This window comes from Diorhabda carinulata, chromosome X (assembly GCF_026250575.1).
Source record: "Diorhabda carinulata isolate Delta chromosome X, icDioCari1.1, whole genome shotgun sequence".
Classification (NCBI taxonomy): Eukaryota; Metazoa; Arthropoda; class Insecta; order Coleoptera; family Chrysomelidae; genus Diorhabda; species Diorhabda carinulata.
In genome coordinates this window covers 48,570,066-48,587,261 of record NC_079472.1, presented here as the reverse complement: position 1 = coordinate 48,587,261, position 17,196 = coordinate 48,570,066, and the positions used below count along the sequence as shown (strand labels likewise).

Below are 17,196 nucleotides of genomic sequence, written 5' to 3'. Positions count from 1 at the left end.
ATTGCTCTATTTCTCTTCCTTCTAAGTAGATAGCGTTATCTGTATCGGTTTTGTTGTGTCGTAATATCTCTGTATTCTTGCTGTTTATGTTTAGCTCAACTGGTGTTGAGTTATTATGTGGTCTGTTAGCTTTCTCTTGCATGTGATAATTTTCCTTCCTGCTGTATTCTGGCTAAGAAATGGTTATAAAAATGTTGTATTACTCTAGTGTATTTATATGATAGTCCATACGCTCTATATTCTGCACATTACTTCTTTTTTATCGACTCAAATTTTATATAAAATAGATTTCGTGTAAAAAGAATCTGGAAGACTAGAGAGAAGAAGGCGAAATGCGTATACAGAGTTTCAGGCAACTTTCAGAGATGTTAGAGATTGACGGCAGACTAGAAAATAATGGACATTCCAAACATATCCAAAATTAGAATTTCTAGAGCCTTTGGTGATATTTATAGCGAACACTGACAATTAATATCGATATCAAATCTTCAGAGGCTAAAGGCAAACATCTTTTAAAATATGTCTCTGGATTATAAACAGAACAAGAAAATGGATAATTGAAGCATAACAATAGAAATAGATCAGCACATCGTATTGATAACACAGGGAGTTTTATCTCCAATATCGAGGAAATAAACTGTATACAGGCGATCCCACATAATAACCGACGCAGAGAAGAAGCGTATAGGGTAGTCCAAAATAAGTCGATTGTAAGCCTTCAACTTAAAATACTGAATGTGGTACACTGTATGAGACTGTTAAGAACATTGAGTAAGTAGTAAGACGATCGTACCATTCTAGGGGATTAGTTAAGGGTGACCTCGGATAATTAGATTCGAAAGTTTTTTCTACTCCTATAATTTTCCATAAAACTTCATCATTTTCAAGGAAAAAGTCAAATAACCAAAGTCTTAAAATGTTTAATTATCCACTACATGATGAAGCCTCAACTAGAGTAAAAAAAGAGGAACAGAAACGTTGATAAAAAGAAGTATAGCAAGGAAGGATGAAAAACACCTTCGACGTCAAGGTCTTGCTTCAGTTGTGATTCACGGAAGATGCAAGGATATATATTTAAAGGACAAAACATGTGACGAAGGAAACTTCAAGAGGCATCACAGGAATTAGTGGCTAAAGAAAGTGACAAGCCTCTGAACAGGCGAGTTACCATGCAGTGTGTCACCACAATTGAATTTATAAATTCTCTCTTGACTACAGTTCAACGGTGTCAATATGAAGAGGTACATGACAAATTCGTCTTAAAAATGATCTAGTTATCTAGTTGCGGTAGAGGCCGGATACCACCGCTTCTGCAGTATCAAGTTCCTGAAAAAAGATGCAATAACTGGTCCCTGATATTCAACTATATTTCCAAATACATGGAAGAAAATGAAGATCAATGCCAATTCACTTCAGAAATGGAAGACTTCTAGACTTTGTCCCAACTCATAAATTACTGATGAAAAAGCTGAAAACAAAGTATGAAGACGACATTATTATTACTAGAGGAAGGAGTGAGAATAATCCACCTATAATATGCTTTCGAAAGACAGGCTACAAAATTGTATCCAAGTCTTGGTATTTATCTCCTTGATACTTGCCCCAAAGTAGAGAAATTTTTGAAGTACCTTGAGAATGACTTTCTAGAAACCCTTAAATCTGTGCTATTGCTCACGCAATAATTAATGCAGCGAAACTTTAGTTATTAGAGAATAATTAATAATGATAATAATACTTATAGGATTCAATGGTAAAACAAAACTTAATATTGATTTTTATTTATATTACTCAAACTTCTACTCAGGTCCTTTAACATTGTAAAGCAATAAGGTGCAAAAATGGTGCAAAAATATCATAAAATTACTTAAAACGATTGAAAAAACGATTTCGAATTGATGCTAATTTCGAATTTTAAATGAATGTATTTAAAAACATTACAAACTATGTAACGTGAAATTCAATTCTATACAACTTTAATTCCACATGTTTATTCAATAGGATTATCTGTTTTCAACACATCGCACCTATGCTCAAATAGTGTCGCAACGGAAAAAATTAGAAAATCTCTTTCATTGTATTATTGGTGCTAGAAAACTTGAAAATCTTAACTCAAATAATGTCATGTAAATAGTTGCTCTTGCGGTAACTTTGTCAGTTTTTGAGTCATCTTCCGAAAAGTGAAAAATAAAGTGAGATTTAATTTCAAACATTTAGCACCCGTTAGTTTTTTTTTTGACTTTTGACACAATTTGAGCGATAGGTGGTTTTGGAAAGCCGTATAAGGTTGCACTAAAATAATAGAATGTTTTCCAGCTACAAGCAAAAAACTTAAAATAATGCGATCACTACCTCGGATGGGACAAACTTAGATTACACGCATTTGGGACCAAATAGATGTCTTAAAATGATTTCCAGCTTGTTGGAAATTAATTCCCCAAAAACTGATTTTTTTCACCTCATTTTACAAGACGGAGTCGACTTTTCGGCAAAGAGTAATTTTTTGTTTAAGAGAAAATTGTGATCATTTTCAGCAATTTATTCAAATTATAAATGTTCATATGTAACATGTAACATGGTGTGAAAATATGGTCACCCCTAATTAGCCTTCAGAATGGTTTGATCTCCTTCTTCTTACCATTAATGAATGCCCTGACCCTATGTATCAAATTTAAAGTCAAATGGTTGCGAAGAAATTAATTTTTTTCGAAGGAATGGGCCCTACTTTGAGGTGCCATAATTTCTCAGGGATGCAGCTTAAATAGATGTGGTAAATTACCCCCTATATATTACTAACAGATTGTGATTTGTGATTGATATTATTATTTTAAATCAAAGTTCTCTACTTTATCTGCTGGTTTGTTTAGATATTTGGCTGTACTTACGTTGAAATAATCAAATGCGGCATCAGAAGTTTCCAAAAATTCTTGAGCCATTGGTTCATCTCGACAATAAGCAACATGTTTATCGAAATCTCTTTCTAGCCTAAGAAACGTTTTTCCTATCAGGATTGGTTGATTTGCGTTGAATTTTACACCTTCCACCAATACCCTAAAAAATTGATCGGAATAAATTTCACGAAAATATATACGAGGATATATTGAAAAATTCTTATTCTACTATAGAACCAAACAAAATTTCAATGTCAAAATATGTTATTACTCAACATATTCTCTTCTTAATTTGATACATTTATTACAGCGAACCTGCAACGTCTCTAGAACTTTCAAAAAAAATGTTTCTTCTTGCTCTGCAAACCAGACCTCCACAGCCTTTATTAACTCCTCGTTCTAAGAAAATTTACGATCTTTTAAATTTTTTTCCAGTTGAGGAAAGAGATGATAGTCGGACGGAGCCAAATCTGGTGAATAAGGGGGGTGTTTTAGAAATTCAAACCCTAAATCACGGATTTTTTGCATGGCAACATGAGATTTGTGTGTAGGGGCGTTGTCTTGCAAAAACAAAACACCTTTGGATAGCTTTCCACGTCTTCTTTCTTTAATTTTTTCTCGTAGAGTGGTTAGGAATATCGAATAGTAATCTCCAGTTATTGTTCTACCCTTATCCAAAAAATCAAGCATGATTACTCCATGGCAATCCCAAAAAACTGAAGCAAGAACTTTTCCAGCAGATTTTTGGCCACGAAACTTCTCAGGTCTTGGAGAACCAGACTGTCGCCATTCCATCGATTGTTGCTTTGTTTGTGGATCATGGAAATGTACCCAAGTCTCATCCATAGTAACAATTCGGTTTAAGAAGTCTACATCGTTTTCAAATCGAGCACAGATCGAACGCGATGCTTCTACTCTTGCACGCTTTTGGTCAACATTCAAACATTTGGGGATCCATTTAGCAGCAATTTTACTCATGTCCAAATTGACGTGAACTATATGATGAACGCGTTCGTATAAAATATCCAGTGCTTCAGATATCCGTTTTAGCCCAATTCGACGGTCTGATAAAATCATCTGCAACGATATTTTCGGGACTGACACAGAAACTGGCCTTCCCGGTCGGTAGTGATCCAAGGGTATTAAGCATATTTTCGTAAATCTGCGTATCTCTTAACCCTTTTAAATACAGGTATTTGATGATGACTCGATACTCCAATTTCTCGATTTTCACAATTTCGGTTGACATCTTTTTTCTTTTAATTTATTGCGTAGCTCTGATTTACTTTTTTGACATCAAACTTTACATTGACACTTCTAATAAGTTATTGTTCGTTGCTATGGTAACGCAATATTTTGTTTATGCATCTAGGCTAACTAGATATCAATACATCCTCGCATACACCATAATTTTGAATTGTGAATAGAAAATTATTCATTGAAATGAATCTTAATTGGTGTTAGGAAGTGAGTACCGAAATCTATGAATGAGTAATGACATATATGAATATGACTGGAAATAAAATAGATGATTTGTTACAAATGTAGATAAAACATTTCAACCTATATGTAAGTTTAAATAAAGCTATTGTATTCAATTGAAACAAATGTAATTCATTGTTAAAAATAAGTAATGAATGCATTGAACATTAACTAGAAAAATATTGTCGAACATTTACAGCTCAAATGGAGATTACACCGCTTTTTTATTTAGTTGTGAATAAAATTATATAAATAAAGTTTCCTGCTACGGTGTTTATATTTGTAGATTCCACCGTGTTTATGATATCACCTGTCAACATTTTACATAAATCTCACGGATAGACTTCAACCGAACATCGTTTTATCACACAGAAACTATTGATGAAACTGAGAAAAAGTTACGTTAATATTTTGTCGAAGGTACTTTGACCCATTTAATGATTTGTAAGTGGTTTCATGCTATAAAAAGGGGCCATATGAATACTGATAAAACTAAACGTCTATTTGGGGGCAATTTTTCACTGGAAACTGCATTTTCTTCAATGTGGTTCAATTCAGTATATCTAGTATTCGAAATATTTGTTTTTAGAATGTCTGTAAGTTGAAAATTCTTCAGCTAGTTAGCTTATATTCAGTAGTCATTAGATATGAACAGGTTTGTTCCAAATATACGGTTATTTTAAAATTTTGTTATTATTTACATCATAAGTTGACTAAAAAATATGTTTTACTTTATAGTGGCACGCAAAATTAGTATAGTGGTGATTCATTTGAATTGCGCTGACTACACATAATTACAAAATTGCATTCAACCACCAAACTATCACTTACGTTCGATGAAATTCTGAAATTTCCTTGAAATTTCCAAACACGAGATCGAAGTTGTCTTTTATAACTTTTGGAACTTGTCCTGATTCCGAAGGAATTAAATATCGTTGAACTACCAGATCGAGATCTCTTACGAATTCTATTTCTGTTTCTATGAGTTCTTTCACTACTGCCCTAGAAGTAAGGAAAAAATGCATATATTATATATTATCCATATCAATAATAAAAATGGACACGAATTTTGAGTATCGGTTATATAAATATGATTTTGAATATAATAGTATTTTGTTTTATCAATAAGAGTGAGACCAATTTGTATTACACAGAATTATAGATCGAATAAAACATACTATTTGTTTTAAATGTTTATAAATCGTTTGAAAAATTTTGTTAATAATGTATGCAAATGCCTAAAAAATATTTTTTGACGCTACCAATAGCAGCGAGAGGCTCTCATGGAAATCAAAATGGACTGAAAAATATTATATTTGCTTACGTTTCAATAGAATATAACAGACCATAATCTACACTTAGCTTTAGAGGTAAAACTTACAAAAAAAGGTGATCTCTAGGACAGATAGAAAACTGAAAAATATTTGGGGTTTGCTCAGTAAAGAATTTTCGTAACGCCATCCGTATTCAAGCATCAGCAGATTTTCGCAATTCGTTAGATTGATCAATTGTCAGAAAAGATTTGACGGTTGCTGGCGTTTATTGCATGCGTACTTCTTCGGTAACTACATTGTTTTTATTATTTAATACTCATATTTCGTACCTAAATTTAATAAATAGCTTGAAACAAAGATATATAATCTTAGACTGATAAAGCATTTCCTTTCTTTTTCTCAATATAATTTTAAAATGATTTAACAAATTATCAATGAACTTTGAGGGATATTCTGTTTAAAGCGATGTTGGAAATACACAACAAGTTAAGCGTCAATAATACACACAAGAAGCTGTTAATTTGTTCAAGGTTCATATATTATATGTAAGTATAGCATTCCAATTACGTTTCCAAATATTTTGGCGAAATCGTTCGGATTAAACAACAATGATGTAGTCAACGTAGAATTTATTGAATGAATATTTAAGAAGGTTGATTTATGTTTGAGAAACATTTACGTGTATTCGTTGTTTCCCGACTTATTCGAAATCACAAATTGCAGTGAAAAATTGAAATTAAATTTGAAATGTTCATCAATTTTAAACAACAATTTTGACAAATATTATTAATATAAAGAAAGAAAGAAAGAAAGAAGTAAGATCAAGATTATATTAATTTGCTGTGGCTCTTATTTATTCCATATTTATGTCATTTATTATTTAGTTTATTAACGGCCTTTAATTTTATTTAGTTACCTTCATTGCATAATGTAATTGTGTATTGTATTGTGGTTGGTGATTCGACCTCAATTTATGTGATTCTGCCTCAATTGACGTTAATACACATCAGAAATTATCAATGCACCCAAATATATAGGAATTTATGTGATTCGACCTCAATCGGCGTCAATGCACATCAGAAATTATCAATCAACATCAAGTGACAATCAACCTCAATCGGTTTCAATGGATCTGAGTCGACAATATCTGACAAAAGTGAACGCCCATACTCATACATATACACGAATTTATGTGATTCGGCCTCAATCGACGCTTGCAGAAGCACTGAAAGTTTTAAATTCCGTCCATGGTAATATACTCTATAAGAAATAAGTGGAAAAACTGTAGGTGATTGTTATAGAATTATCTCTAATCAATCATCAACTTCTAATAAGAAAAATAGACGTTGGGATTTCTGTAACTCAGAAATCTATTTGTACCATTAACGAACGATAGCAAGGCTACTTATTATTTATGAATTTTGGTAGGAAATCTAAAAAATAATTTAAAGACTGATTTTTTCCCCAAGATATAAATTTTGACTAAGTAAATTTGGATTCTTGGTAAGTTTTCAACTTAGTGGTATTTTAGTACAATAAAAGCATACTGTCTTCTAAATTCTGCATCTCCTGGAAGACCGGTGGTATTCAATGTAGGATCATCTGCAGTTTGTAGAACCTTGCAAGGAACCCATCCTTGTTTTTTGCTTCCATTTACTTGTCTCACTAGCCATCTGAAACCAATTAAAAAAGTCAAGGATTATTTAGTTTGAAAATCAAAATTTTATGTAGCAATAAGATATATAAGAATAAAATGAGGAATGTATCACATAATCTAATGTTTTCTAATATAACATTTAAGTTATAATATTTTATATATGTATGAAATCAATAAGAATATGGCAATGAATGAAATATATAAAATCAACAAGGGAGTATCTGATATTGGGTGGTTCAAAGACATTCGAGTAGTAGAAGTAGTGGCACACAAGGAGTGGTAAGCCTAACTAAGGACGCCACAATTCTAGGAGGTAATAACAACGAGATACGCTTGTGTAGAAGAATTCAGTATGTAGTAAAGAATTCAATATTTACAGAGATGTAGATTTTTGCGGAAGAAGTTGCGGATCATATAATGTGCCACTGCAAATCTTTAGCAATGGTGTGGTTCTCGGTATTAGCTATAGGAAGGTAATTGGCAAATAACCATACGATTAAGTTTTTACGCTAATAGGCTTTATGAGGAGAATGAGGCTAGATAATTTTATCTAGATTCCGAGAACCACAATAGATTTTAAAAAGTCGTAATGGAATAGGCTGCAACTCAACTCTATAATATATATCTCTGTATCTAATACCTTGGTACAGTAATAAAAACAAAATGAAAAGAGAGGATAAGTAGAACGTCCATATAGGAGGAATATATAAAGGACATGAATCTTACGGTAGAAGTATTAACGAAGGCAACAGCATATCATAATTTGTCTAAATATCGTATCCATAGGCAGATTCTAACAATAAGTGAACATCTCTTTTGTACTTTTGTTCAACAAATAAAATTTTATATTGATTCTTTATTCAATATCCATGTTCTACAATAAGACACTGAAAACAATATCACTAAAACGTCTAAACTACCAGACTAACATACAGGAATGGGCGAAAACTATTACTTAACTAACTCATGCAATGACAAAAATTCACTCTCTGTATCTTTTCATTGGATCATTGTGAAAATATACTTTGCGGTCCATATGTACGGAATAGATTCAATTTTATAGTTATTATGTTCTATGTGAAAAAAACTGGTACAGGTCGATTTTTATTCTTAAATTAGCAATTTACAGTATGAAAATATCATCCCATCCAGTACCCCCTCTGAATTATAATCACCTATTCGAAAATTAAGTCCTTTATTCAGCAATATTAAGTTTTTTAAATTTGGTGCAATCATAACTGAGAAAATTAATTTTTAAAATGTAAAATTTTGATACTGACTTACATAACTTAACGTAGAATGAAGATAATAATGTCGCATAATATTTAGAATGTATTTTTCAATGTACAATTAAATGAAATGTTCAAAATTACCACTATCTCCTACTTGACAATAACCGAGGCGATTTTGGAATTCTCGTACATTATTTTGTATCACCTCAGGGGTTATAGTATAGACATTTTAATTATGTCAAAACGTTTCGCAGTCTACAGTTAGCAAAATTGAAAAAAAGTTTCGTGAAACTGGACATGTAAAAAATATTGAAAAACCAGATAGAAATGTTTAATTTACTGATGAAAAAAAGATAGATGTATCTCGAGATCTAGAGATTGATGAAAATCCGCATGAGACAAATCGAGAACTTGCCGCCGGAAATGATGTAAGTAAATCATCTATTTTGAGTTTTGCATAAAGAAAAATAACACCCTCACAAAGTTCTGTTGGTTCAGGAGTCAAATGAAGATGATCCCGATAGAAGGCAAGAATTCTGTGAATTGATGAACGCAGATTTGTAGTTCAAAAACAAAATAGTTTTTCTCGATAAAGCGACGTTTCATTTAAACGGAACGGTTAATAAACAGAACTGTAGATATTAGAGCAAAGAAAATTCTTACTGGATGTGTGAGGCTCACACTCAATCTCCTAAAAAACTGAATGTTTGGGCTGGTATAATTAACAATAAAATTCTTAACCCTTATTTTTTGAGGGCACAGTTAGTGGTGAGGTTTATCTATATTTTTTGACTTAGTGTCTGCATTACAAAGACTTTTTTCTGTTGTTAAACATCCAAATGATATACATCGATCTATTTCCTACCAAAAACGGAGCTCTACCGCATTTTGCACGTACTTCTGTAAACGTGGTTTTTTCCAATAGGTGGATTGGAAGGCGTGGAGCGATCGAATGGCTGACTAGGTCCCCCAATTTGATTTCTCTCGATTACTTCTTATGGAGTTATTTAAAATACTTATATAGTATATTTCTATGGACCAGACAAAATTGCTGATTTAAAAGTTAGGATATAGGATAGAACATTTAGTTTTCTTGTAAAGTGAATTGAAAAACACATTTTAAATATTATGCGAAGTTATTATTTCCATTCTACGTAAAATTTTGTATGATAGATATTATCAAAATTTTACATCTTAAAAATAAATTTTGTGCTCAATTATGATTGCACAATTTTAAAAAAAATTACTGAACAGAGGACTAAAATTCCTTTCCAACAAGGTGCCACATGACCCCCTTTGTTATTTAAATTTTTCGAGAGAGGGCTTATAATTTAGAGGTGTGTTGGAAGGGAATAATATTTTCATACTGTCAATTTGAGAATAAAAGTCGACCTGTTTGTCAGAGAAATAAGATATTGAATAAATAAAATAATGCACGAATTAAATATGCATATCCTTTATAATAAGTTGCTCTTACCTTTGATTTATATTTAATCTAGTCGGGGAATGTCTAGAGCTGCTGTAAGTCCTTTTAGGTTTGACAGATAATTTATGACGAGCTGCAGAATTGTCAAGTAGATCTCCAGATACAGTATCTAGTTCTGGATCAAGTTTGATACGTCTGAAAATAAGTAATTTCATAAATGACATCATAATATCAGAGTCACATCATGCAGAAATGAACTTAATATTAACCTCAACAATACGCTCAAGGGTGTGAAGCCGAACAAAGCTTTCATCCTTGCACCAACAGATAGGACTAAACGACAGTTATTAAACATTCTCTCAGAAATATACCTCAAACTGCTGCTGGCAGCAGATTATTTTTAGTTAAAAAACTAATAACCTTTTATGGAGCTGAAATGAACGGTGTTTGCCTCTAAACAAAAGTCTGCAAGCACGTACGTAATTTACAAATTTACAAAGTGTAAATCGTTCAAAACAAATAAAAATTATTCATAACCTCAATTTCAACCAAAAATGTATTACAACAATAACAACATTGACAAAGTTACAGTAGTTGTTCAAACTGTTGGCCATTTACTTCAATACACTTACACCGTTTTGTCATTGAAAAATGTGTTTTTGATAATAAATCTGGATGGGATTGAATGATTTCTGCCGCAGTTTGAATTCTAGCTACTAGATCTTGTTCAGATTCGATGAGTGTTTTGTACACTAAGGATTTCATACAGCTCTAAATAAAAAAATTGATAGTATTCGAGTTGGTGATCTTGGAGGCCACCAACAATTGGGGGCACCCTTACCAATTCATTTTTCACTATAACGTCGGTTTAAGTAATTTCTTTCCACTGCAGCTAAATGAACAGATGCTCCATAGTGTTGAGGAGGAAATATTGAATAATATTTTTGAAAGTCCATCTTTAAGTACTCGAACTGTACGTCTAAGTAAGAGTGGACTATTCTATTGTATGGAAAGTTTTAAAAGAACAAGTGTTACATCCATACAAATTGGCCAGTGTTCAAGCAAACAATCTAGAGATTTTCAGGTGCGTTTAGAATTTTCAAACTGGTATTTACAAAAGTGTCGTGAAAATCGAAATTTTCCAAAATATGTGCTGTATACCGGCGAGGCTAGATTTACTAGGGAAGTAATTTTCAACTCTAGAAATAGTCACGTTTGGGATGAAGGAAATCGTTTCTTTGTTCGTGAATGGGGATTTCAGTATAAATATTCGGTTAATGTATGGGTGAGTATAGCTGGAGATTGCGTTATGGGGCCTTTCATTTTACCAAATAAATTAAATGGAGCAATTTATACACGCTTTCTGGAAGAAATGTTGGATGAATTGTTGGAGAATGTACCGTTAAATATTAGACAACACATGTGGTTTTAACACGATGGGGCAACTGTTCATTTTGCTGCAGTGGCAAGAAGTTACTTAAACAGACGTTTTAGAGAAAAAAAGATTGGTCGGGGTGGACCCAATGGTTGGCCTCCAAGATCACCTGACTTAAATCCTATCAATTTTTTTATATGGAGCTGTATGAAGTCCTTAGTGCACTCGAATCATCGAATCTAAACAATATATAGTAGCTAGAATTCAAGCTGTGGCAGAAATCATTCAATCTCATCCAGATTTATTCTCAAAGACACGTTTTTCAATGACAAAACGGTGTAATAAGTGTATTGAAGTAAGTGGCCAACAGTTTGAACAATTGAGATTATGGATAATTTTCATTTGGTTTGAAATACTTACGCTTAATCATTATTCGGAATTGAATGAATAGTTAATTAATTAATAAATTACTTAAGTGCTTGCAGAATTTTGCTTAAAGGCAAATTTCTACAACATTGTTCATTTTAGCTTCATAAAAGGTTATTAGTCTTTCAAGTAAAAATAATCAAGCAATTTAAAAAAAAATTAAGAGAAGAATTTGCTCCAGTGGCGTAAAAAATAGCGGGATAAAAGGGACAACTAACCCTGACAGCGCGCCACTGGTTAAATTTTTCGAAAATTTGTTTATGTCAAAATATTACTTTATTGAGGAGCATGGTTATAAAAAGGCGTTCTTGATTTTTGGCAAATTTTTGATTTTGATTTAAAAATTTGAACACCCTATATCTTAGCAACTTGGTCCCGTAAGGGTTCGTATTCCTATATTAAAATGAATTATTTATTGAGATCTCTCTGTGGTAGAACGTTGTTGGTCGAAAATAGAATCACCCTTTACATCATAATTATAATTATAATACAATTAACATTAAAAAAAAACTAGAATTTTAAGAGACCTGCTATCTGACAATTTGGACACTCCTCCTCAGAAAGGTCTAACCCCAAATTGTGCTAAGCCTCCTCATAAAACTTAAAATACTGTATCTATCTGCAAAATAAAACAAACACTCTTCTTTAAAGGCATCTTCTTCATAAACTCAATTTCACTTATAGAACTCATCACATTATTTAATGAAACCGACTCATATAACAAACTTAGAAGCAATAATGAGCAAAAAAAATATTCAGATATATGGTTAAGGACTCCCTCATGCCTATGTAACTTGATCTCTTGACATTTTCTTTCGTAATTCTTCGAATGAAACTTATATGCCAGAACGAAACTTACTTGGTGGAAGTAGGGTCGTTTATATCCAGAAGTTCAACTACATCTCCTTGTTGTAAATTGATTTCATCGTCAGAACTAGCTGTATACTTTTGCCATGCTATTAGTATCTCTCCAACCACCTAAACAAGAGTAGAAACAGATAAACGGTATAATTTATAATATATTAATGAAAAAGGTGTTAATTATACGTTATATACCATAAAGCTTTAAAGCCATAATAAGCAATTTTTAGTTGTGTTATTAGTGAGATATGGCATATATTATGAGTGGGAGATAAATTATTGCAGCCCGAAACTTGACTGATCATCATTCTCATTGCCCTCTTCTGAAAAGTAAAAGATGCGCTGCATCATCAGTTTTACATCAGTATTTTAAGAAATATTCAATTTTGCGTCGTATATGAAGCCAAGGTTCTTGATTTACTGATCCGATCTCTCTTTTCGGTTTACATGTATGCCTTTTGAGGCTATCTACCTTAACCCGTATTAGAAGACTAACAGAAGCCGGTTGGATTTTAGAAGGCCGGCTACTACATTGCTACTTACTTTCGATCAACCATATTAACATTGTGGGTAGGCCTAAAATCTCCCATTTGTGGTGTTAACATGGAGAAAGCTTCTATATAGCATCTGTTTCCATTTGATGGTGGTTCAAAATTGTTCTGGGTCTCACTGAGCTAGTTCCTATTATTACGCAGAGTTCTATTTGCGTCATTTATAAAAGAAATCTTCATTTCCGTGCATATTGCAAAAATTGTTATGAATCAGTTGAATATAATCAATAAGTAGATATGTGAATCTATAGAGCACCTTTAGGATACAGGTGCGTCATTTTTTACCTACCATAATGAACCCGCGTATTTTTGCTCTCAGAATATAGTCCGGGAGCCAGCGACCTTTTGAGGGTGGTCATTTCACCAAGGCTGAAAATTTTTTCTAAGCCTTATTTGGCATCACTAGTAAGTGAATGGACCTCCAGCTTGCGTAGTTCCGGGGAGTGTATCTGCGGCAGCCTTCCAGGCATGTAAAATAGTAATTATGAAAAACTAATACCGCAAAAGCTAGAACTTTGTTAACATTTACATTATGTTACAAAATAAAGAAAAAACGTATCCAGCCGAATGTAGAGTGGGGGATTATGCCCCAGCTTTTTACGTAAAGAAGTGAAAAATGCGCACTGAGTAAACTAATACCGCAAAAGCTGAAATTTGGTAAATTTATAGTTAAGTTAATAACTTTAACGAAAAAAACATTCAACTTCATATTCAGTGGGGGAAAAGTGTCCAGCCGATGCAGTCAAAGACGCTGCGCTCGGGCGCGTTGTATCATTATATCTCCCAAAGAAGAAGGTAGCTGCTCACCCTCGAACCATTTGAAGTGGAATTTCGTGTCCTTTTCTTCCCAGCTAAAATCGGTTGGATACAATTCCCATGGAACCCGAAGATGAGCGTGTGCTCAAATGTTTGCAATATAAGTTGTCCGCAGCAAATGTTGGTGCAATTCAGTTTTGCAGGGAGGCAGAGCTGATCCGTCGACGTTATTCGTCGGTAAACGGAATATGTCGTCGTTTACCAAAATATTGTATAAATTCAAAAATATTGATACGCTTGCTTCAGTGACTTTACTTATTTTTTTGTATCCATACATACGACATACATGTTCTTCAAGCATATCAACGTTTCATATAATTTGCTAATATTAATAAAACGCCGATTATTGCCGACTCTGGTTTCCATTGAAACTTTTACATTAGCATTACTTAATGCACTTATATTGCACAGCATTATAACGGCCACGTCTGTATCGATAATGAAAGCGACATAAGTCCTATGGAAATGAATTCTTATAAATTCGTATATTATTTTGTTATTTTGTGCGTAATAGCATGATATGTTTGTTTATTTTTATTTTTAGTATATAGTTCAAATAATTAAAATTAATTTTTTTAATTTTCTTATTTTGATGTCTACACATTTCCCGTTTATGTTATGTGTTGTATGGTTTATTATGTATATTCAAATGTGTAAATATTTACTAATAGCCTCTAGATTCAAAAACTTGTGAGACAGTATAATAACTACATGGGCGGGCTGTGTTTAATGAGAAAAGTATAGATATCTTATACCACAAGAGCTGAAATTCGGTAATATAATAGTTAAGTAAATAAGTTAATAGAAAAAAAATATCCAGCTGATGATACAACGCGCCCGAGCGCATGCCGATGCGCAGCGTCTTTGACTGCATCTGCTGGACACTTTTCCCCAATAAATTTGAAGCTGGATGTATTTTCTTATTAGTTATTAACTTAACTAAAAATTTACCAAATTTCAGCTTTTCTGGTATTAGTTTACTCAATGCACATTTTTCAGTTTCTTACGTGAAAAGCTGGCGCCAAATTCCCCATTCTACATTCGGCTGGATACGTTTTTTTTTTATTTTGTAACATAATATAAATGTTAACAAAGTTTCAACTTTTGCGGTATTAGTTTTTTTTAATTATTATTTTACATGTGTGGGACGTTGCCGCAGCAACCCCCCACCCCGGAAGTTCGTGAGCTGGAGGTTCGTTTAATAGTGATACCAAATAAAGTTTAGAACAAGTTTTCAGCTTTTGTGGTTTTGGTCATCAAGAACGGTAGCTGGCTCTCGGACTAATAGGAGAATAGTCCTCAGATCTTACTAACAAACTTAATCAGATGACCGCAACTGGTTACACCACCCGGAAGTTCGCGATTTGGAGGTCCATTCGTTTAATAGTAATACCTAATAACGCTTAGGACAAGTTTTCAGCTTTTGTGGTTTTGGTCATCAAGAACGGTCGCTGGCTCTCGGACTAATAGGAGAATAGTCCTCAGATCTTATTAACAAACTTAATCAGATGAACGCAACTGGTTACACCTCCCGGAAGTTCGCGAGCTGGAGGTCCATTCGTTTAATAGTGATATCTAATAAATCTTAGGACAAGTTTTCAGCTTTTGTGGTTTTGGTCATCAAGAACGGTCGCTGGCTCTCGGACTAATAGGAGAATAGTCCTCAGATCTTACTAAAAAACTTAATCAGACTAGTGCAACTGGTTACATCCCCCGGAAGTTCGCGAGCTGGTGGTCCATTCGTTTAATAGTGATACCAAATAAAGCTTAGGACAAGTTTTCAGCTTTTGTGGTTTTGGTCATCAAGAACGGTCGCTGGCTCTCGGACTAATAGGAGAATAGTCCTCAGATCTTACTAACAAACTTAATCAGACTAGTGCAACTGGTTATTATGGCACGAAGTGATACTATACGCTATTTTATTAAATATTTTTGGTTAATCTTAGAAATTATCTACTTATGGTGTGAGATTACACGCAAGATTGTTCGATTACATTTATTCATGAAAAATTAGATAAATAGTGCAAAAACAAAGGCATATTAAAAAAATTTGAAGTGATACATTAATTTTTTCAATTTGTAATTTTTTTTAATCAATTATAGTAAGAATGTGAGTCTTTCCTACGTTCTAAATAATTTGATAGCATTCTAGCAGCGATATTTTTGAAACTTAAATTTGATTAAGCAAAATTGGCAGCGGGTTTAAGCACATGTAATTTTCAACATACTGGACTTCTTATAGAAAATATCATCGCCAATCAGGTTGCCAATATTTTCAGATTCCTTCGTTTTCTGTCCACGTATGAGTTTAATCGTGTAATAGTTTTCTATAAACAAACAATTATTCATTTTTACAAAATATTGATACAAAAGAAGTTGATGAAAACATTTCCATACCCTTTTTATTATTAATATGTCGTTAATGTTGTAAACATTGAAACATGATAGCGTTCACTTCATCAGATAGGTTGAAAATTTGGATTGGGTTAACAACGATGATGCCTCCTATGAAGCTTCTATGTCTATTTCATTAAATACATTTATCGGAGTGGGCGAGTTTTCATTGGAGTTTTGTATGCCCCCCTTTAAATAAAGCATGATATAGATAATAGAAATTCCTTGTATATTTCCATAAATGCCTCAATTTCTCCCATCCCATACGTAAATCAACCATTTGGTTTTTTATTTCCTGTATTTACACATAAAACCTAATTTCATTATCGACTATGTGTATATGTTTCTAAAGTTTCGGAGAAAAGTTTATATTATTAGTATTACAAACCGACTTCTCATGTGGGCACGAATTTTTATCTGATGTGGTTCTAATAAATTATCTCATACAAGGCGTCCCAATGATTATGTAACGCTCTATCGTCGCTACGCGTAGGTTTGATGCATGAGCTCAGGTATCAGTTTCCCTCGAGCGCTAGTTTTTTATCGTAGTATGCTTCACTTGATCCGGGCAGCTTCAGTGAAGAAAATTAAATACTCCAGGGGTCAGTATAGTTATGACGAATATGTTGAAGCCAGTGGCACTCCTGGATTGGTAGCCTGGGTATTTACTGCTAGTGTTACTTACAAAGCTTTTAAGGAACGGAGACGTATAAGAAAGTGAAACTATGGTTAAACACAATTTCCACTATTTAAATCTAAAATAAAGAATAAATTATACATGAAAACACATTAAGAAAAACAAAGATGGGAAAAA

At 33.0% G+C, this 17,196-nt stretch overlaps 2 protein-coding genes across 15 annotated transcripts in view; one reads left to right on the top strand and one right to left on the bottom strand.

Annotated features, from left to right (window-relative positions):
• LOC130900499 (elongation of very long chain fatty acids protein AAEL008004-like) overlaps positions 1–17,196 on the top strand; it is a 90,569-nt gene that overhangs the window by 2,030 nt on the left and 71,343 nt on the right. The window lies entirely within an intron of this gene.
• Positions 1–17,196, bottom strand: part of LOC130900496 (obscurin) — a 137,701-nt gene that overhangs the window by 102,127 nt on the left and 18,378 nt on the right. For 13 of the 14 annotated variants that reach the window (XM_057811150.1, XM_057811163.1, XM_057811167.1 and 10 more), the window contains exons 3-7: positions 12,620–12,738; positions 10,011–10,154; positions 7,192–7,317; positions 5,202–5,372; positions 2,883–3,048 (exon numbers count right to left, since the gene is read on the bottom strand). In XM_057811150.1, coding sequence (XP_057667133.1) covers positions 2,883–3,048; positions 5,202–5,372; positions 7,192–7,317; positions 10,011–10,154; positions 12,620–12,738 — 726 coding nt within the window. Of the gene's footprint in view, positions 1–2,882; positions 3,049–5,201; positions 5,373–7,191; positions 7,318–10,010; positions 10,155–12,619; positions 12,739–16,216; positions 16,316–17,196 lie in introns of all 14 variants that reach the window. The other variant, XM_057811151.1, reaches the window with a different exon arrangement.